The sequence below is a fragment of the Orcinus orca genome, chromosome 5, assembly GCF_937001465.1.
Source record: "Orcinus orca chromosome 5, mOrcOrc1.1, whole genome shotgun sequence".
Lineage (NCBI taxonomy): Eukaryota > Metazoa > Chordata > Mammalia > Artiodactyla > Delphinidae > Orcinus > Orcinus orca.
The window spans coordinates 74322815-74346920 of NC_064563.1; the positions used below are offsets into that span (position 1 = coordinate 74322815).

The 24106-nt window shown below is 39.6% G+C and overlaps 1 protein-coding gene across 6 annotated transcripts in view; it reads right to left on the reverse strand.

Annotated features, from left to right (window-relative positions):
• Nucleotides 1–24106, reverse strand: part of ATP13A4 (ATPase 13A4) — a 154979-nt gene that overhangs the window by 32417 nt on the left and 98456 nt on the right. For all 6 annotated transcript variants that reach the window (XM_049710463.1, XM_049710466.1, XM_049710465.1 and 3 more), the window contains 6 exons: nt 21830–21891; nt 13728–13878; nt 12119–12205; nt 11736–11889; nt 10475–10586; nt 3564–3688 (listed from right to left, as the gene is read on the reverse strand). In XM_049710463.1, coding sequence (XP_049566420.1) covers nt 3564–3688; nt 10475–10586; nt 11736–11889; nt 12119–12205; nt 13728–13878; nt 21830–21891 — 691 coding nt within the window. The remainder of the gene's footprint in view (nt 1–3563; nt 3689–10474; nt 10587–11735; nt 11890–12118; nt 12206–13727; nt 13879–21829; nt 21892–24106) is intronic.

Below are 24106 nucleotides of genomic sequence, written 5' to 3' on the forward strand. Positions count from 1 at the left end.
TCAAAATGTTCAGGATTCTCAACATGTGAAAAACCTGGAAAATCTGGCCAATTCTCAAGAAAAAACAATTCAATAGTTGCCTGTCTCAAGATGACCCAGATGTTGGAATTATCAGACAATGCTTTTAAAGCAGCTATTGTAATCCTCCTCCATGTGGGGAAGGTTAATACTCTTGAAATAAATGACAAGATAGAAGTTCTCAACTGAAAAAACAAAGAACAAAGATTGAAGAATATCAAAAGAACTCACATTCATGTCATTAGAGCCCAAGAAGGAGAGGAGAAAGATTGGAACAGGAAAAAAATGTTTTGAAGACATAATAGCAGAAAACTTCCCAAATATGGTAAAAGATTTAAATGTACAGATTCAAGAAGCTCAGTGAATCCCAAACAAGATAAATTCAGTGAAAACCATACCCAGACACATAATCAAGCTGCTAAAAAACCGAAGATAAAGCAAATATCTTAGGAGCAGCTAGGGAAAACAATAAATTACATATAGGGAAACAATTCAAATTATCACAGATTTCTCATCAAAAACCATGAAGGCAAGATAACAGTGGAACATCTTTAAAGTGCTGAAAGAAAAAAATTGTCAACTCAGACTCCTATAGCTAATGAAAATATTCTCAGGAATGAAGACATTCTTAGATAAGGGAATCTAAGATAATTTGTGCCAGCAGATATGCTCAAAAAGAAATGCTTAAAGAAGTTCTTTAGGCTGAAGGGAAATGATACCAGAGGGAAACTTGCAACATAAGACACGAACATTTAGGAACAGAAATAATAAAGAGCTGTATAAATATAAAGTCGATTTTTCTTCACTTATGTTCTCCAACTCTTGCCTGTTGAAATTTAGAACTCTAACGTTGTCTGGTGGGGTTTCATTGTATGTCATACACATATATACACAACAATAACAGAGGAGAGAAAATAGGGGATGTTTATGATGATAAGCCTTCTTGAAAGGGTAGGTACAGATATAGTGATTCGTAGAGCAACCATTAAAAATAAATAATGTAACAACCGGCTGGCTATCCCTAACATGGTTTCTCCCAGGTTTCTACCAAAATACTTTGAGAATCCTCAGAAGAGCTAACTGCGGGGAGGGAGATGCTCTAGCCTGAGATCAGAAGAGTACAGGGAGCCCTGAGAGTGAGAGGTTCTTCCACATGCCTCAGCAGGGCGACAACAGCCATCTGCTTTGTAACACAGACCGTTTTGCCATCTGTCACCTGCGAGAGGTCTGTTGTTTAGGACATGCAGCCCAGGCCTGATCCTCAACCATCTGACAAAAAAAGATAAAAACCTACTTAAGAAATTCTGGAAGCTAGATAAGGAAATATAAGGCAGAACAACCAGAACATGACTGGTAAAGCAGGCTAGCTGCTGGAGACAGAAGAAAACTGCATTAAAAATAATGAGAGCACTTAGGAAACTCAAATGGAGCACAGGTAAAACATGGTTTTCTAAAGTCACTCCTACTCCAAAACACAATTTAAGAACTTCACAATTCAAGAGGTGATTTGAAGGAGATCATCCTCATTTTTGATACCCGAGTTTGCAGTTTGAAAAAATTCGGTGCAAAAAAAGAACCCTTAAAGCTCAGAGAAAAATTATAAAAATATGAGAGTTACATAAGATAGACTAAAAGGATCTATGTACAACATGGGAAATATAGCCAATATTTTGTAGCAACTGTAAATGGAATATAGCCTTTAAAAATTTATGAAAAATTTTAAAATATGAGTTACAAGAAAAAAACATAAGAGACTGAGAGGATAGATCCAAGAAGCCTGTCATGTGAATAATGGAAATTCCAGAAGGGAAGAAGGAAAGAGAGAGAACAAAAGCCCTAATTAACAATAGAAGAAATTTTCCTGAGAAGAAGAAGACAGATTAAAAATGCTCACAATGTTCCAGACTAAATTAATGAAAAAAGACAAACATATAGGCACACCTTGGTAACATTTCTAAACTCCAAAGTTAAAGGAAAAGGATTATATGTAAACAGAACAAGTTACCTACAGTGGACTCCACTGGCCTTGTGATATGCAATACCAAAAACTGGAAGACAAAAGAATAAAACCTACAGACCATTAATAAAAAAGGACTCTATATATAAAATAGATAACTAATAAGGACCTACTGTATAGCACAGGGAACTCTACTCTGTAATGTAGAGTTCTCTACATTAGTAGTGTAATATAGGTCTCTGTAATGACCTATATGGGAAAAGAACCTAAAGAAGAGTGGATATATGATAACTGATTCACTTTGCTGAAACTAACATAACATTATAAATCAACTATACTCCAATAAAATTTTTTTTAAAAAAGTACTCTAACCCAAACATACTATACCCAGGCAAGACATCATTCACCTATCAGAGCAAAGAAAGATAATTCAGGGTATATAAAAGATCAGAGAGCATATCACCCTTCCAACCCATCCAAGGACAATTCTTCAGAAAAATTACAACCAAGCAAGGAAAGAAGCAGAACAGAAATTTCAATATGAAAGAAGTGAAGAGGGAGTGTTGTGAGCGATGAGCTCTTACTTCTACATAAATCTAACTGGTAAAGGATAGATTCTGAGACTGTGTAAAATAAGTGCTAAATAAAAATTTTGAAACAGAAGGGTCATAATGTAAGGGGAATTCTAATAAGTAGTAAACTAACTCAGCAGCACCTAGAAGTTGGGCAGAGGGGCTAAGAAGGGAGAGGGAAAAAGTGATCCAAAAGTCTCTTGGACTGGAGGGTGTGGTAGTGGAGGGGGGTGGAGAAGCTCCAAAGGGGAGGTGAATGTATTCTCGAGTTTCCAACATCAAATTGGGTTCAAGGACAGTGGGATAGGGAGAGACTGCTTTGGTGGGGCAAGACTGTATCTTGATGCCAGAATTCATAGAGTTAAATGCATCTGACTTGGAGAGCAGAGAAAGGGAAGGCAATACACACTCAAAAATCATGAATGCATTAGGAAATCACTGACTCTCTACTCGGAAGCATTCATTAAGAAATTTCACACATTTCTCTTGCACAATCTTTTCTCACTGCTCCCTTGTTTGTGATTTGGAGTTTGGGAGTGGGAGTAGAAGGGACAGCATTTTTTAATCTCCAGAATTGTAGCTCTCATTGATGGGCCTTCAGTGTATTTTACAGACCATGCTGACTAAGCATTCTTCTTCTCCGAACATTTAATAATAAATATCAACATCTTTGCATAGCTTATGTCTTCTTATTCAGGTGTTATTTCAAACGTTCCCTCTCAGAAAGGACACCTCATCTAAAGTAGCTGGTCAGACACACTTTACCACATCACCTGTTTTATGTATCTCATAACACTTATTGGTAGCTGTTTATTCAATTAAATGATTGATTTTCTATCTTAACCCATGTAAAAGGATGCTCAGAGTAATAACTTTGCCTATTTTGTTGTCCATGTCCAGTGTCTAGAACAGTGTCTGGCCCATAGTAGCAAGTCAACAAAATTTGCTAAATGAGTGAATCTCTGTCTATTTCCACATCAAATTCTTCCTGTTTTCACACACACTTTGTTCTATACCTGTGATCATTACAGTCCTTATCCGGGCTGAGATGAGCTCTTCCAGGGCAGGTTTTGTCTCTTCCTTCAGTCGATTCTCCAAGATCAGCAATCCCAGAAATATCAGGTCTGATTCTACCTGGTCCCTGGAAGTATATGGAGGATGGAACAGAAATCACACATTACAGTCTTTCTTACAGGAAGCAAAACAAAAACAAAGTCAGATATCTTCCTCTCAGAGTGGTCCCCACTCACTCGTTCACGCACCATTCCTGGGACACTGAATGTGTGCAGAAACTATCCAGAAAGAAAACAGGAGGGGGCACAAGGATATAGAGACTTTTGTTCTGACAGAACTGAAATGAAGAGAGGATGCTTATTAAGGATGAGATTAACTTTAATCTTTGTAGAGAATGAATTAAATGACCACAAAGCTGTCTTCCATCTTCTGTAGTGATTTTCATCACCATACCTGTTAACAGCCACCAGGGAGTTCTAGCTCTGGGAGAAAACACCATAAGTGAGGTGAGGTGCCTTCAAGATGGCGGAGGAGTAAGATGTGGAGAACAACTTCCACCCCACAAATAAATCAGAAATACATCTACATGTGGAACATCTACTACAGAACACCTACTGAACGCTGGCAGAAGACCTCAGACATCCCAAAAGCAAGAAACTCCCCACGTACATGGCCATGTGGCTGACAGGGTCTTGGTGCTATGGCCGGGTATCAGGCTTGAGCCTCTAAGGTTGGAGAGCCGAGTTCAGGACATTGGTCCACCAGAAACCTCCTGGCCCCATGTAATATCAAACAGTGAAAGCTCTCCCAGAGATCTCCATCTCAACACTAAGACCCAGCTCCACTCAATGACCAGCAAGGTACAGTGCTGGACACCCTATGCCAAACAACTAGCAAGACAGGAACATAACCCCACCCATTAGCAGAGAAGCTGCCTAAAATCATAATAAGTTCACATACACCCCAAAACACACCACCAGACATGGTCCTGCCCACCAGAATGACAAGACCCAGCCTCATCCACCAGAACACAGGCACTAGTCCCCTCCACCATAAAGCCTACACAACCCACTGAACCAACCTTAGCTACTGGGAGCAGACACCAAAAACAACGGGAACTATGAACCTGCAGCCTGAAAGAAGGAGACCCCAAACACAGTAAGTTAAGCAAAATGAGAAGACAGAGAAACACACAGCAGATGGAGGAGCAAGGCAAAAACCCACCAGACAAAACAAATGAAGAGGAAATAGGCAGTCTACCTGAAAAATAATTCAGAGTAATGATAGTAAAGTTGATCCCAAATCTTAGAAATAGAATGGAGAAAATACAAGAAACATTTAACAAGGACCTAGAACTAAAGAGCAAATAAACAATGATGAACAACACAATAAACGAAATAAAAAATTATCTAGAAGGAATGGATAGCAGAATAACTAGGGCAGAAGAACGATAAGTGACCTGGAAGATAAAATAGTGGAAATAACACAGAGCAGAATAAAGAAAAAAGAATGAAAAGAATTGAGGACAATCTCAGAGACCACTTCGACAACATTAAACACACCAACATTCAAATTATAGGGGTCCCAGAAGAAGAAGAGAAAAAGAAAGGGATGGAGAAAATATTTGAAGAGATTATAGTTGAAAACTTCCCCAATATGGGTAAGGAAATAGTCAATCAAGTCCAGGAAGGGCAGAGAGTCCCATACAGGATAAATCCAAGGAGAAACATGCCATGATACATATTAATCAAACTATCAAAAATTAAATACAAAGAAAAAATATTAAAAGCAGCAAGAGAAAGGCAACAATTAACATACAAGAAAATCCCCATAAGGTTAACAGCTGATCTTTTAGCAGAAACTCAGCAAGCCAGAAGGGGGTGGCAGGACATATTTAAAGTGATGAAAGGGAAAAACCTACAACCAAGATTATTCTACACAGCAATGATATCATTCAGATTTGAGGGAGAAAATAAAACCTTTACAGATAATCAAAAGCTGAGAATTCAGCACCACCAAACCAGCTTTACAACAAGTGCTAAAAAACTTCTCTAGGCAGAAACACAAAAGAAGGAAAAGACTTAAAATAACAAACCCAAAACAATTAAGAAAGTGGTAATAGGAAAATACATATCGATAACTACCTTAAATGTAAATGGATTAAATGCTCCAACCAAAAGACATAGACTGGCTGAATGGATACAAAAACAAGACCTGTACATATGCTGTCTACAAGAGACTGGCTTCAGACCTAGGGACACATACAGACTGAAAGTGAGGAGATGGAAAAAGGTATTCCATGCAAATGGAAATCAAAAGAAAGCTGGAGTAACAATTTTCATATCACACAAAATAGGCTTTAAAATAAAGACTATTACAAGAGACAAAGAAGGACACTATATAATGATCAAGGGAGCAATCCAAGAAGAAGATATAACAATTGTAAATATGTATGCACCCAACATAGGAGAACCTCAATACATAACGCAAATGCTAACAGCCATAAAAGGGGAAATCGACAGTAACAAAATAATAGTAGGGGACTTAAACACCCCACCTTCACCATTGGACAGATCATCCAAAATTAAAATAAATAAGGAAACACAAGCTTTAAACGACACATTAGATGAGGTGGACTAGTTGATATTTATAGGACATTCCATGCAAAAACAACAGAATACACTTTCTTCTCAAGTGCTCATGGAACATTCTCCAGGATAGATCCTATCTTCAGTCACAAATCAAGCTTTGGTAAATTTAAGGAAATTGAAATCATATCAAGTATCTTTTCTGCCCACAACGCTATGAAACTAGATATCAAGTACAGGAAAAAAATCTGTAAAAAATACAAACACATGGAGGCTAAACAATACACTACTAAATAACCAAGAGATCACTGAAGAAATCCAAGAGGAAATCAAAAAATACCTAGAAGCAAATGACAATTAAGACAGGATTACTCAAAACCTATGGGATGCAGCAAAAACAGTTGTAAGAGGGAAGTTTATGGCAATACAATCCTACCTAAAGAAACAAGAAACATCTCAACTAAACAACCTAACCCTACAGCTAAAGCAGTTAGAGAAAGAAGAACAAAAAAACCCCAAAGTTAGCAGAAGGAAAGAAATCATAAAGATCAGATCAGAAATAAATGAAAAAGAAATGAAGGAAACAGTAGCAAAGATCAATAAAACTAAAAGCTGGTTCTTTGAGAAGATAAACAAAATTGATAAACCATGAGCCAGACTCATCAAGAAAAAAAGGGACAAGACTCTAATCAACAGAATTAGAAATTAAAAAGGAGAAGTAACAACAGACATGCAGAAATACAAAGGCTCATGAGAGATTACTACAAGCAACTATATGCCAATAAAATGCACAGCTTGGAAGAAATGTACAAATTCTTAGAAAAGCACAACCTTCCAAGACTGAATCAGGCAGAAATAGAAAATATAAACAGACCAATCACAAGCACTGAAATTGAGACTGTGATTAAAAATCTTCTAACAAACAAAAGGCCAGGACCAGATGGCATCACAGGCGAATTCTATCAAACATTTAGAGAAGAGCTAACACCTATCCTTCTCAAACTCTTCCAAAATATATCAGAAGGAGGAACACTCCCAAACTCATTCTACGAGGCCACCATCACCCAGATACCAAAACCAAAGATGCCACAAAGAAAGAAAACTACAGGCTAATATCACTGATGAACATACATGCAAAAATCATCAACAAAATACTAGCAAACAGAATCCAACAGCACATTAAAAGGATCATACACCATGATCAAGTGGGGTTTATCACAGGAATGCAAGGATTCTTCAATATATGCAAATCAATCAATGTGATACACCATATTAACAAATTGAAGGAGGAAAACCATATGATCATCTCAATAGATACAGAAAAACTTTTGACAAATTTCAAAACCAATTTATGATAAAACCCCTCAGAAAGTAGGCACAGAGGGAACTTACCTCAAAATAATAAAGGCCATATATGACAAACCACAGCCAACGTCATTCTCAATGGTGAAAAACTGAAACCATTTCCACTAAGATCAGGAACAAGACAAGGTTGCTCATTCTCACCACTATTACTCAACATAGTTTTGGAAGTTTTAGGCACAGCAGTTAGGGAAGAAAAAGAAATAAAAGGAATCCAAATCAGAAAAGAAGTAAAACTGTGACTGTTTTCAGGTGACATGATACTATACATAGAGAATCCGAAAGATGCTACCAGAAAACTACTAGAGCTAATCAATGAATCTGGTAAAGTAGCAGGATACAAAACTGACGCACAGACTTCCCTGGTGGCGCAGTGGTTGAGAGTCTGCCTGCCAATGCAGGGGAGACGGGTTCATGCCTCGGTCTGGGAAGATCCCACGTGTCGCAGAGCGGCTGGGCCCGTGAGCCATGGCCGCTGAGCCTGCGCGTCCGGAGCCTGTGCTCCGCAACGGGAGAGGCCACGACAGTGAGAGGCCCACGTACCACAAAAAAAAAAAACCCAAAAAACTAATGCACAGAAATCTCTTGCATTCCTATACACTAATGATGAAATATCTGAAAGAGAAATTAAGGAAACACTCCCATTTACCCCTGCAACAAAAAGAAAAAAATACCTAGGTATAAACCTACCTAAGGAGACAAAAGACCTGTATGCAGAAAACTATAAGACACTGATGAAAGAAATTAAAGACTATACAAACAGATGGCGAGATATACCATGTTCTCGGATTGGAAGAATGAACATTGTGAAAATGACTATACTACCCAAAGCAATCTACAGATTCAATGCAATCCCTATCAAACTACCAATAGCATTTTTCACAGAACTAGAACAAAACATTTCACAATTTGTATGGAATCACAACAGACCCCGAATAGCCAAAGCAATCTTGAGAAAGAAAAAAGGAGCTGGAGGAATCAGGCTCCCTGATTTCACACTGTACTACAAAGCTACAATAATCAAGGCAGTATGGTACTGGCACAAAAACAGAAATATAGATCAATGGAACAGGATAGAAAGCTCAGAGATAAATCCATGCACGTTTGGTCACCTTATCTTTGATAAAGGAGGCAAGAATATACATGGAGAAATGACAGCCTCTTCAATAAGTGGTGCTGGGAAAACTGGACAGCTACATGTAAAAGAATGAAATTAGAACACTTCCTAACACCATACACAAAAATAAACTGAAAATGGATTAAAGGCCTAAATGTAAGGCCAGACACTATAAAAGTCTTAGAGGCAAACACTCTAGAGGAGAACACTTAGAGGCAGAACACTCCATGACATAAAACACAGCAAGATCCTTTTGGACCCATCTCCTAGAGAAATGGAAATAGAAACAAAAATAAACAAAGGGACATAGTGAAACTTAAAAGCTTTTGCACAGCAAAGGAAACCATAAACTAGACGAAAAGACAACCGTCAGAATCGGAGAAAATATTTGCAAATGATGCAACTGACAAAGGATTAATCTCCAAAATATACAAGCAGCTCATGCAGCTCAATATCAAAAAAAAAAAACAACCCAATCCAAAAATGGGCAGAAGACCTAAATAGACTTTTCTCCAAAGAATATATAGAGATTGCCAGCAAACACACAAAAGGATGCTCAACATTGCTAATCATTAGAGAAATGCAAATCAAAACTACAATGAGGTATCACCTCACACTGGTCAGAATGGCCATCATCAAAAAATCTACAAACAATAAATGCTGGAGAGGGTGTGGAGAAAAGGGAACCCTCTTGCACTGTTGGTGGGAATGTAAACTGATACAGCCACTATGGAGAACAGTACGGAGGTTCGTCAAAAAGTAAAAAAAGAACTATCATATGGCCCAGCAATCCCACTACTGAGCATATACCCTGAGAAAACCATAATTCAAAAAGAGTCATGTACCACAAAGTTCATTGCAGCACTATTTACAATAGCCAGGACATGGAAGCAACCTAAGTGTCCATCGACAGATGAATGGATAAAGAAGATGTGGCACATATATACAATAGAATATTACTCAGCCATAAAAAGAAACGAAATTGAGCCATTTGTAATGAGGTGGATAGACCTAGAGTCTGTCATACAGAGTGAAGTAAGTCAGAAAGAGAAAGACAAATACCGTATGCTAACACATATATATGGAATTTAAGAAAAAAAAATGTCATGAAGAACCTAGGGGTAAGACAGGAATAAAGACACAGACCTACTAGAGAACGGACTTGTGGATAAGGGGAGGGGGAAGGGTGAGCTGTGACAAAGCGAGAGAGAGGCATGGACATATATACACTACCAAACGTAAGGTAGATAGCTAGTGGGAAGCAGCACAGGGATATCAGCTCGGTGCTTTGTGACCGCCTGGAGGGGTGGGATGGGGAGGGTGGGAGGGAGGGAGACGCAAGAGGGAAGAGATATGGGAACGTATGTATATGTATAACTGATTCACTTTGTTATAAAGCAGAAACTAACACACCATTGTAAAGCAATTATACCCCAATAAAGATGTTAAAAAAAATAAAATAAAAAATAATAAAATCCCAAAATAGCTAATTAATTACCAAAAATAATTTAAAACCAAACTTATATTTGGTTCAAAATGGGGGCATGACCACAATTTCAAACCCTCTGAAACATGGGCTGTATTCGTATATCTGTCTTCACAAAGCTGTACAATCACATCATACTTTACCATTTATACAGCTATTTCTCATCAGTTCTCCCAGTCAGTGTTCACATCAGCTTTGTGATTTAGGCAGGGCAGGGATGACTATATCCCCATTTACTAAGTTCAGAGGCATTTCAGGCACACAAATTCAGTAAGCTGTGTTGCTGGGTCCACTGCCCAGTCTGGTGCGTCTTCCCACGAAACCATTCTGCTTTATCAAAATTCCCCCCACCCCATGTACCTCATCAAGGCAGTGGTATGATGGTCCATTTCCAGCTTTTTGTAGGCCAGTCCTATGACCCGGAAGCCCTGTGTCGTGTAAATCTGAAGTTCACTAACAAAACTAGTTGGTACTGTTCAGAAAATAACACAAGATTAGTATGCAATATGAACTCAGCTAGAACTGGGAGAGAAATTCTTTACAAAGAGATCCAACTCTTGCCCAAGAAAACACACCTTTAAAAATGTACACAAACAAGTCAGTGGGAATGTTAAATATTACTACATTGTCACGATTGACCTCTTGGGATCCAGTGAAGCAGAAATGAAAAGGAAGCATTCAAAAAACAAAAAGAAGAAGAAGAATGGGAAAAGTGTATGATTCTTTTTTTCTCCAGTTTAACCATCAAATATTTATTGAGTCTACTATGGGTCAGGAATTAGCTATGCGGAGATTGCACTGCAATTGCCACTCTGAGGATCTTTGTCTAGTAGGGTAACAGCCAGTAGACTAACAATACAATCGAATGAGATCCTTGCTATGATCCAGGCAGTTACAGCACGCTATGGAAACACTTGCTGCATCTATCAGACAGGGAGGATGTGATTAGATGGAGAAGGGAAAGGGCATTTTGGCTGAGGGAGCATCATGTGCTCAGGCACAGGGCCATGAGACAGCAAACCTTGATAGTTCATCTCAGGCGGAGCACAGGATGTGAAGATAGGAGTGGTAAGGAAACTCTGGGAAGTTTGATAGGAGTCAGATCATGAAGGCCTTAGATATGATCCTAAAGGAGATTATCCTGGAGTCTATGAGAAGCAATCAAAGAATGAAAGCAGGAATGTGCTAACATAATTATACTGTGTGACAGAAAAACCAATCTGGTCACAGTGTGAAGGGTGAATTAGAGTAGGGGACACTGTGGGGCAGGGAACAAATTCACCAACTATGAAGTGATCCAGTGGAGGGATGATGAGGGCCTGAGGTGATGGAGTGACAGGGCCATGGATTAGCAATTGACAAGACAGAGGCACTGAGGGAGAGAGAGGAATCCAGGAAGAATCCTAAACTGGGATGGGGGAGTAGTACTTTCATTCACTAAGATGGGAAATAGAGAGAGTGAGAAAGATAAGCTTGGTTTTGGTACCGAGTTTGAGATGCCAGTGAGTCATCCAATTGGTGATGGCCAGTAGGCAACTGGATTCATTGATCAAATGCTGAGGGGACATATGTGGGTTGGAAATACAGATTTGTCCATTGTAATATAAGTCTGTCCACTTACCTGTCTCAGGTTGGCAAAAGCTGGCCACCCTCTCTGGTGCACCTTTCATGAACGCCAGCCAGTCACCCCCCATCTCTTGGACAATGACTGTCATCCTCTGCAGCGCTGACGAGAATGGGAACTGATGCAGGATTGCAATTCCTTCCACTGGGACCTGGGTGAGGGATGGGGAATGGAGAGGGACACACCACATAGCTTCTAGCTATTGGAAATTAATTACTCCTTTTCCAATCCTTAGCTTAGCAAATAAGGGAAACAAGGTCTCACCAATTTTCACATGTGGAATTCAAAGAAGACATATCTCTGAGCTTTCAAAATTGTGGGTCTCCCAGGACTTTCCTTCTGAGTTGGGTTTTGTGGGGTGGAGAGCAGGCAGGGCTTACCTGGCTGGCTGTTTTGCAGGGCTTAACAACCATGGCGCATGCCGGCGCTCCCTTGATGTGGAAATCATGCCCGGAAACCACCATTTCCTATTTCAAACAGGATGTTTCATTGTAGAGATTTCTTTCTTGTTCAAACCCTTGCTTGCTCAAACCCTTCCCTTGAGAAAATCTCAAGCCGTCTCAATATTTTCTCCTCCCTCAGCTACACGGAGGTGAACAAGACTTAATTCGCCACACACAAAAATAATGCATCGGAAATGCTAGGAACTTGAAGGGCAGACACTTCTGAATTATTCATGCAATTTCTCCTGCTTTCTCTGCTGGAAGGTGCTGCATAAAGGCTCATTCTCCATTTCTGAAGGGCTTAACTTGAAAACACTGAGCGTGAATAGCCCGCACCTTTCTGCCTTTTTTCTCCTGGTTCACTCTCCTGCTCTTCGCTCTCTGTCTAATTTGGATTGATGATCCCCAGGGTACAGCAGGGCACGGGCTGTGATGTACGTGGTTAATGTTCAGTAAACACTCGGGAATTGCTATAATAAAGACCCTAAATTATAGTCAGAGGAACCTTTTACTCAAAGATGCCAAAATGCTTTATAATCATCTCATTGAGTGGCAGAAAAAAATCTCAGAGAAGAAATTATAATCCCTACTTAAAGGTACAGAAACAGTAACCCAAGAAGGATGGAGAAAGTTACATCAGACTGCTAAAGAACCACGCCCTATTAGCGATGGAAGGGACCCTAAAGATTGTCTCCTTCAGTGGGGCTCACACATGTATCACAGGGGCCTGGAGCTGAACCAGGCTATACGGGGTGGAGGCGGGCTTGTAGCTAAGTAGGTGGGGATGTGTGTTCCCTAAGCTGTGTAGGATGATTTGTTTTGTGTAGGATGCTTTTGAATAAAATTTCCTTTTAAGAAAAGATTCCAGCTTTTTTGTTTTCTTTTAGGTGAACACTGCTGGTCTAATTCAATCCCCTCATTTTAAAGTTATGGAAAACTCCAACAGGAGAGATGACCTCACGAGGTGAAGGAGTCAATCAGAACAGAGTCAAGACTAGAACCGGGAGAGCCGGATTCCTCCTCCTGAACAAGGCCATTCGATCTGAAATCTACTTCAGAGTCTCAACAAAATCCCTCATGGTTTTCCTTTTCATTGTCCAGTCTTAGAGACAAAATTAATACTAAAGTAGTAGGAATAAAACTCCTGGTAACAACGAATTATCCTAAGCACTGGGGACAGTGATGTTTCCTAATCCCCATGTTCTAGATAACTCTGAAACCAGACATGGCTCATACTACAGCTGGAAAGGGTTAGAAAATGATTATATAATAATTATACTAATACTATTGAGCTGGTAATATATTCCAGGCACAGCACCAGGGATTTTTTTTAATGCGTCCTTCCACTTAATCCTCGCAATAACCCTAATATGGAAATACACTGTACAGAGGAGAAAACTGGGGCTCGGATGAGTTTGCCCCTCACTGCCATACGTACTCCATATTGGAGACCTCACATTTTATGAGTATTGAAGAGCTATGATAACACCTGGCTTGGTCTGGCATTGAAGAAGCTTCTTAGAATCTTTGCAGAACAGAAGCTTACCCAGGTAGTAGCTTCAAACATTTTGAGGTCCAGTGGGTCTCCATGGATGGTCCCATCCAGGAGGATCAGAGAATGGCAGCTGGCCATGGCTGCGTACAGTGGGCCCCATGGCAAAGCCTTGCCCGAGGCAAAGCTGTGGACTTCCTGGAAGCTAAAGGAGAAAAGGGAAAGGGCTTTAGTCTATTCCTGCAGGCCAGAATGGAGCTTCTGGAGGTGACCATCCTTTTAAAAAATAAGTTGATATACTTTGTCACATTACACATCTACACTCTAATCTCCCCAAATGAATAGTGCTTCCTTCATCCATCATCCTTACATAAGTTCAATGAGTATGAGAAAAAGTTCTGAGGTTCTCTCAAGCTCTTTCTTCCCTCTTTTCCTTAACGTCTCTCTGGCACTGATTTAAATCCAGAGGTATAGAAAGAGCTAGAAGTATCACCCTTAGTTCTAAGTGCGTCCACTCCCACCTGAGCTTCCAGACCACTTTATCTCTTATGCTGTGAGACAGAACAGGCTAGCTCATACTATAGCTACTTGTGTATATCTGTGTATCTCCTTCAATCTATTCTTCAGGGCAGGGCTGTCTCTTCCATATCTCTCTCTCCAACATATCTGATGTTTGGCCCACAGCAGACAGTCAACAAATTTAAGAGCAAATAAATGAATGAGTTGGTTACTGGAAATCTGAAAGACCATAATGGTAAAGAAATGATTTTTTTTTTTTTTTTTTTTGCGGTATGCAGGCCTCTCACTGTCGTGGCCTCTCCCGTTGCTGAGCACAGGCTCCGGACGTGCAGGCTCAGTGGCCATGGATCACGGGCCCAGCCGCTCCGCGGCATGTGGGATCTTCCCGGACTGGGGCACGAACCCATGTCCCCTGCATCGGCAGGCGGACTCTCAACCGCTGAGCCACCAGGGAAGCCCCAAGAAATGAAATTTTTAAAAGACATTTTGAAAAGGACACGGCATTCTCCTCTTCCACCCCGGCATCTAGGATCTATATTGCAGCCATCATCACCATTGCTTTCTGTAGAAAGTCCCCTCATCTAAAATCTACCGAGATACAACTCAAACATCATATGCAGGGTTCTTTTACTAACTCAGAGTTGAAGTCATCAAGTTTGGCACTGGGCCTACAAAAGGATGTCCTCTGGACCTTATTGGTCAGTCCCTTCTTACATGTTTAGCACAGTAAGTGGTTCAGAAGGCAGGCCATACTATTTGGTGGACCCTGAGCGGCTGAAGGTGCTTCCTGGATTAAGGCCAAATCTGATGCTTGGAGCCAGTCAGAATCTACTTGTTCCTCCTCCTCCACATGTCAACTTCCTTCAGATCTGTGGTCAGCTTAGCTGTACCCCCCTTAATACTCCCTTCCTCTGGTATTACACAGGAACCTCTAGCTGTGCTTCCAATGTGCAGTTTCCAGACCTCTGACCTTCCTAGTTACTGTTTCTTGAAAGAATTTGTAATTTTTACTCTTTACCATAGTTTGTCTTAAAACACGGTCTCCAGGATCGGACTATTATCTCTCATGATATGGACCCTGCCTTTCTTTCGGTTGCTCTAGCGTTTTGTTCCTGAAAGCATGTACATCAGAATGTTAACTCGTAATTCAGCCATATTTCTTCCTGGTTTCCTCATTCAAGCTTCCTTAAGAGCTCAAAAACCTCTCAACTGAGCCTGTTGATCATATCATCATATATTGAAAGATCAAGTTATCTCAGTGGTTACAATATGTCTCTGGTATTTTAGTAAACATCTAAAAGGAAGCAGTCACCATCAGTGATGAACACAGATTCTCAAGCTCACGCTGTAAAGCAAACACAGATCAGGAAAAAAGAATCTTATCTTTAAGATGGCACACAAACTGTCTTCCGTATGTAATTCTGAATACACAGTTCTGAGTTTGGGAGGACCGGGCCAGACCCTGGTTTGCACAAAAATAAATAGAACCCTCTGTCATCCCTGACCTTGAACTATTATTTGAATGTTTATGACTTATCAAGACCAGGTAGCTCAGGTAGACTTCCAATGACTTTGAAGTACCTGGCACATTAGGCAGGCCCTCTTTGGAAAAGATAAGAATTATTAGAAAGACTGAATCAGGAAGAAATAGAAAATATGAACAGACCAATCACAAGCACTGAAATTGAAACTGTGATTAAAAATCTTCCCACAAACAAAAGCCCAGGACCAGATGGCTTCACAGGCGAATTCTATCAAACATTTAGAGAAGAGCTAACACCTATCCTTCTCAAACTCTTCCAAAATATAGCAGAGGGAGGAACACTCCCAAACTCCTTCTACGAGGCCACCATCACCTTGATACCAAAACCAGGCAAGGATGTCACAAAGAAAGAAAACTACAGACCAATATCACTGATGAACATAGATGCAAAAATCCTCAACAAAATACTAGCAAACAGAATCCAACAGCACATTAAAAGGATCATACACCATGATCAAGTGGGGTTTATTCCAGGAATGCAAGGATTCTTCAATATACGCAAATCTATCAATGTGATAAACCATATTAACAAATTGAAGGAGAAAAACCATATGATCATCTCAATAGATGCAGAGAAAGCTTTTGACAAAATTCAACACCATTTATGATAAAAACCCTGCAGAAAGTAGGCATAGAGGGAACTTTCCTCAACATAATAAAGGCCATATATGACAAGCCCACAGCAAACATCATCCTCAATGGTGAGAAACTGAAAGCATTTCCACTAAGATCAGGAACAAGACAAGGGCGCCCACTCTCACCACTCTTATTCAACATAGTTTTGGAAGTTTTAGCCACAGCAATCAGAGAAGAGAAGGAAATAAAAGGAACCCAAATTGGAAAAGAAGAAGTAAAGCTGTCACTGTTTGCAGATGACATGATCCTATACATAGAGAATCCTAAAGATGCTACCAGAAAACTACTAGAGCTAATCAATGAATTTGGTAAAGTGGCAGGATACAAAATTAATGCACAGAAATCTGTGGCATTCCTATACACTAATGATGAAAAATCTGAAAGAGAAATTAAGGAAACACTCCCATTTACCATTGCAACAAAAAGAATAAAATATCTAGGGATAAACCTACCTAAGGAGACAAAAGACCTGTATGCAGAAAATTATAAGACACTGATGAAAGAAATTAAAGATGATACAAATAGATGGAGACATATACCATGTTCTTGGATTGGAAGAATCAACATTGTGAAAATGACTCTACTACCCAAAGCAATCTATAGATTCAATGCAATCCCTATCAAACTACCACTGGCATTTTTCACAGAACTAGAACAAAAAATTTCGCAATTTGTATGGAAACACAAAAGACCCCGAATAGCCAAAGCAATCTTGAGAACAAAAAAGGAACTGGAGGAATCAGGCTCCCTGACTTCAGACTATACTACAAAGCTACAGTTATCAAGATGGTATGGTACTGGCACAAAAACAGAAAGATAGATCAATGGAACAGGATAGAAAGTCCAGAGATAAACCCATGCACATATGGACACCTTATCTTTGATAAAGGTGGCAGGAATGTACAGTGGAGAAAGGACAGCCTCTTCAGTAAGTGGTGCTGGGAAAACTGGACAGGTACCTGTAAAAGTATGAGATTAGATCACTCCCTAACACCATACACAAAAATAAGCTCAAAATGGATTAAAGACCTAAATATAAGGCCAGAAACTATCAAACTCTTAGAGGAAAACATAGGCAGGACACTCTATGACATAAATCACAGCAAGATTCTTTCTGACCCACCTCCTAGAGTAATGGAAATAAAAACAAAAATAAACAAATGGGACCTAATGAAACTTCAATGCTTTTGCACAGCAAAGGAAACCACAAACAAGACCAAAAGACAACCCTCAGAATGGGAGAAAATATTTGTAAATGAAGCAGCCGACAAAGGATTAATCTCCAAAATTTACAAGCAGCTCATGCAGCTCAATAACAAAAAAACAAACAACCCAATCCAAAAATGGGCAGAAGACCTAAATAGACATTTCTCCAAAGAAGATATACAGACTGCCAACAAACACATGAAAGAATGCTCAACATCATTAATCATTAGAGAAATGCAAATCAAAACTACAATGAGATATCATCTCACACCAGTCAGAATGGCCATCATCAAAAAATCTAGAAACAATAAATGCTGGAGAGGGTGTGGAGAAAAGGGAACCCTCTTGCACTGCTGGTGGGAATGTGAATTGGTTCAGCCACTATGGAGAACAGTATGGAGGTTCCTTAAAAAACTACAAATAGAACTACCATATGACCCAGCAATCCCACTACTGGGCATATACCCTGAGAAAACCGAAATTCAAAAAGAGTCATGTACCAAAATGTTCATTGCAGCTCTATTTACAATAGCCCGGAGATGGAAACAACCTAAGTGCCCATCATCGGATGAATGGATAAAGAAGATGTGGCACATATATACAATGGAATATTACTCAGCCATAAAAAGAAACGAAATGGAGCTATTTGTAATGAAGTGGATAGACCTAGAGTCTGTCATACAGAGTGAAGTAAGTCAGAAAGAAAAAGACAAATACCGTATGCTAACACATATATATGGAATTTAAGAAAAAAAAATGTCATGAAGAACCTAGGGGTAAGGCAGGAATAAAGACGCAGACCTCCTAGAGAACGGACTTGAGGTTATGGGGAGGGGGAAGGGTGAGCTGTGACGGGGCGAGAGAGAGTCATGGACATATACACACTAACAAACGTAGTAAGGTAGATAGCTAGTGGGAAGCAGCTGCATGGCACAGGGATATTGACTCGGTGCTTTGTGACAGCCTGGAGGGGTGGGATAGGGAGGGTGGGAGGGAGGGAGACGCAAGAGGGAAGAGATATGGGAACATATGTATATGTATAACTGATTCACTTTGTTATAAAGCAGAAACTAACACACCATTGTAAAGCAATTATACCCCAATAAAGATGTTAAAAAAAAAAAAAAGAATTATTAGAAATGAGCTTACAGTTTACAATAAGATATTTAACAGCGACTAAGTCAGGTGCTGACTTCTTGCTTAGAATTTAATCTGTTTTCTCTTATTCTATCAGTTAAATTTGTCAATTAAAAAAACTTTGGGGGAATTCCCTGGTGGTCCAGTGGTTAAAAATCCGCCTTCCAATGCAAGGGACGTGGGTTCAATCCCTGGTCAGGGAACGAAGATCCCACATGCCGTGGGGCAGCTAAGACTGAGTGCCGCAACTACTGAGCCCGTGAGCTCTAGAGCCCATGTGCCACAACTAGAGAGCCCACATGCTGGAACTACTGAGCCTGCGCACCACAGTTAGAGAGAAGCCTGCACATCACAACGAACAGCCCATGTGCCGTGACTAAGACCTGATGCAGCCAAATAAATAAATAAATACTTTAAAAAAATTTTTTAAAAATGTTTAATTGCTCTTTTAGTCATTTAGAGCCAACTTTGACCTTTCTGAAGGAGGGAAAGGAGGGAGGGGGTAGGAGAGTGACAGGTTGGATTAATCTATCAATAATCTAAATAGTATATCAATTATTTTTATTTAAATTTGACAAGTCACTTTTAGAAACAGAAAGTTTTAAAAGTTTTGTGAATAAGAGGATGTCAATTCAATAAGGAGAAGAGCATTTAAAAGATGGAACGTATTAAGTTCACTTTAAATAAACAAACATTTATTGTGAATCCACTATGTGTGCCTGCTATAGTGCTATATGGCATTAGGGACACAAATATAAATAAGAAAAAGACTGCTCTCTAAATGCTCACATATTTGAATAAATGCATATATTTTTTATAGACACTGAAACAGGAAAATACTAAAAACAAGAAGACCAGGTATATATCCAAATCTATCTTCAAGAGAAAATGAAAAGAACTTTAGAAAGTTACCACTTGTAACAGCCTCCTTCTATAGACTAAAATGGTTAGAAGCACCAGGATTAATTTTTCAACTCCAGAAATGGACTTGTTTATAAATAATACATTAATATGAAAATGTGTTAAACATATATAATTAAAACATTTTATGGATAAATTGTATGTCATTTGCATAATGCAGAAGAATCATGAGGTACCTTTTATGTATAAGATGCTTTGTGATTTAGGTTGCAAGTATGAGAGGGAAATATTTTCATTAAAAAAACAAAACCTGGGCTTCCCTGGTGGCGCAGTGATTGAGAGTCCGCCTGCCGATGCAGGGGACACGGGTTTGTGCCCCGGTCTGGGAAGATCCCACATGCCACGGAGCGGCTGGGCCCGTGGGCCATGGCCGCTGAGCCTGCGCGTCCGCAGCCTGTGCTCCGCAATGCGAGAGGCCACAATAGCGGGAGGCCACAACAGGGAGAGGCCCACGTACCGCAAAAAAAAAAAAAAAAAAAGAAAAAAAAAACCTGCTGGCTTTCCGAATAAAGTCGTATTCCTTTGCCTCAAAAAAAAAAACAAAAAACAAAACCTGAGCTCATGCAGCTCAATATCTAAAAAACAAACAACCCCACCAAAAAATGGGAGGAAGATCTAAGCAGACATTTCTCCAAAAAAGACATACAGATGGCTAAGTGGCACATGAAAAGACGCTCAACATCACTAATTATTAGAGAAATGCAAATCAAAGCTACAATAAGATATCACCTCACACCAGTTAGAATGGCCATCATCAAAAAATCTACAAACAATAAATGCTGGAGAAGGTGTGGAGAAAATGGAACTCTCCTATCCTGTTGCTGGGGATGTAAATTGATACGGCCACTATGGAGAACAGTATGGAGAGTCCTTAAAAAACTAAAAATAGAGCTACCATATAATCCAGCAATCCCATTCCTGGGCATATATCTGGAGAAAACCATAATTCGAAAAGACACATGCACCCCAATGTTCATTGCAGCACTATTTGCAATAGCCAGGTCACGGAAGCAACCTAAATGCCCATCGACAGATGAATGGATAAAGAAGTGGTACATATATACGATGGAATATTATTCAGCCATAAAAAGGAACGAAATTGGGTCATTTGTAGGGATGTGGATGGATCTAGAGACTGTCATACAGAGTGAAGTAAGTCAGAAAGAAAAAAACAAATATTGTATGTTAATGCATATATGTGGAACCTAGAAAAATGGTACAGATGAACTGGTTTGCAAGGCAGAAATTGAGACACAGATGCAGAGAACAAACGTATGGACACCAAGGGGGGAAAGTGGCAGGGGGTGGGGTGGTGGTGTGATGAATTGGGCGATTGGGATTGACATGCATATACTGATGTGTATAAAATGGATGACTAATAAGGACCTAATGTATAAAAAAATAAATAAAATGAAATTCAAAAGCAAAAAAAAAAAAGACAAAAAAATTAATTAAAAAAAACCTGAAATCACCTATACCTCAATTAAAAAAAAAAAAAAACCCTCAAAACCTGAATTTGTCATATGTTCGTGTTCTGATAAGGCTGGAAGTTGCAGTGGGGAGAAAAAGCAGGCAGAGAAGCAGACTCAAACAAGAGAGCCCCAGCAGAGGGACATGGAAATCTTTACCACGTTAAGTTGTAAACTGCCAAAACGGAGTCCATTCTGGCCAGAAAAGAGGAGTTTCTGGCAGCCAGAAAGTAGTGTTGCCAGAACTAGAATACCAAGGAAAATGAAGTACACTAGCTGTGGTTCCACAGATTTTCCTCGTTCTGAAATTCAGTGTCTACAAGTCAGGGCAGTGTTCCTCCTAGCACATGGAAAAGCTTCAGTTTGTACAAGAAATGTTACCTCCTTGAAGGAGTGTCTTGGTACTGTCCAAATGACACACACTGGCCCTGAACTAATATGCTGACAGCAAATCACATTTTAGCAAAGATTTAAATGCAGTGTCAAAACTTGCCCTTCATCTCCTGGGTTCTGTGAGTGTCCCGGGGCTGGGACTGGGGTGCAGGAAATATGCACGTTTTAGTGAGTTTTGGAAGTAGTCAAGAAGAGAAATTAAATGAAGATACTCTGGCAACTACTGCTCACCAAAGCCAGTGCCAAAATCTTTCCATTATTAGTATTCAGGAAGAAAAACAAAGAGTTTTGGGAAAAGAGAAATGACAATGCATTTGGTCCCAAGTACTCACCCACTCCTATCACAAGGCACGACTCCCCAGAGATCCAAGCCATCCCTTGTTAAGGTACCTGTCTAAACAGAAACAAGAGCTCGGTTGACTCTGAAGATGCAGCAGCCCCACAGTGACACTGATAAGCTATGTTTTAACAGGAAAATATATGTCACAACACATGATCAAGATCAGCTCTTCAAGGAAGGACACAATAAGGTGGGTATCTGGAGTCCTGGGTGGAAGATTTGATGAACTCACAGCAGTTGTGTGACAAGCTGGCACTTAATCTCTTTGAACTTTAGTGTTCTCAGCAATAAAGGGAAGAAAACGGTACCTGCCTTACATATTTCAGAGGCTTGTTTCGAGAACTTAACAGAAGACTGAATGGATGGGAGAGTCCTTGGTAAGCCTGCTTTTAAGAGCTATAAAATGGGTGAGTCTCCACAGATAAAGAGAACAGCCTCGTGGTTGCCAAGGATGGGGGCAGTGACGGAGGGATGGATTGGGAGTTTGGGATTAACAGATGCAAACTATTATATACAGGATGGATAAAAAACAGGGTCCTACTGTATAGCACAGGGAAATATATTCAGTATCCTGTGATAAACCATAATGGAAAAGAATAAGGAAAAGAATATATATATGTATAGCTGAGTCACTTTGCTGTGCAGCAGAAACTAAACACAACATTGTAAATCAACTATACTGCAATACAATTTTTTAAAAATGGGTGAGTCCCAGCACTTATAGCAAAAGTTAAAAGTATGTCATCAGAAACAAGTAATGGAAGTAGAATTTTTCATTGTTCTAAAGAAATATTATAGTTTGCTATTTGACATCTATTTGGTAAAAAGGGGTTTGTTGGTATTTCTCTCAGTGCGGTGATGAAGAGCTTGGACTGGGCTAAAACACCAGCTGTGCGACCTGGGCCAATTATTTAATCCCCCTAAACATCAGAGCCCTTATCAGTAACATGGTCATAATCATATAGGGTTGTTTTAAAAATTAAATGAGATACTACAAAGTGCTTAACTTAATGTCTGGCATAGAGTAAGAGCTGAGAATAATGATAATTGCTCATAATTATTACTTAATTTTTTATTCAAATTCATATCACAGTTATCTTTCCCACCCCCTGTTTTGTTTTCCAAGTCCAAGGATAACATGATCCTAGAACCAGAACATCTTTTCTTATGATGCTAGTTTGATCACGAAATAACATTGAGATGGTGGCAACAGCCATATTAACCTTCTGTTCTTGGTAGATCTCTCTGATATTCAAGTAATTATAAAATACAAGTAATTATAAAGTAATTACAAGTAATTATAAAATACAGCTCTGATCCCATTAATTCTCTGCTTTCAAAAACCTTCACTGTACAGTTTAATGGGTACTGAGTTTCCGTTTGGGAAGAGGGAAGAAGCTCTGGAGATGGATAGTGGTGATGGTTGCACAGAAATGTGAATACACTTAAAGCCACATAAAAATGGTTAAAATGGTAAATTTTATGTTATGCATCTTTTGCCACAATAAAAAATAAATTAAGAAAATGGAAGGCAACAATAAAAAAAGAAGAGAAAACACCTTCAATGGCTCCCCACTGCCTAAAGAGTATGTAAAAATTTCTTAGCCATACATTTGAAGTCTACAACACCCTCTCCTGTTACTAATGTTCTGCTCTGATCAAAATCACACTCTATTGCTCTCCTGACTCCTTGCCCACATTCGCCTGCCTACAATGTCCTCGGGTTTTATATCTTTTCGAATTTTCTGTATATTATGATATTTGACATGTTACAAAATCTCTCTCTCTTTTAAATCTATTTTTAATTGTGAAAACGGTGGTTTACATTATATGTTATAACTAAAATTATATAAGTTTTGTGTGCACAGCATTATAGTTCTACTTCTGTATACCATACAGTGTGCCCACCACCAAAAGTTTAACTTAAGAAACCTTTCTGACGGACAGACTGCCTCCTTGGGGCTAGCCAATTCTTAGAGATAACCAAGGTCTCGGCCAACAGCATGTCTTTGATATGCAAACTAACCAGTAAAGGAGTCATACCTTCTCTATCTGACCAGATTCCCCAGGAAACAGTCTCTCTGACTTAATCAACCCAGCGCCAGCTACAAGACAACTAAAGACCATTCCTATAGCCCAAAGCCCACCAAAATCATTCACACTAGCCAATTGTCAGCTGTGTACCCTGCTCTGTCTTGCCCTTCCTGCAGAAACTCCTATAAAGGCCATAACCCAAGCATTCCCCTCACTCCTGCTTTGCTTCGTGATC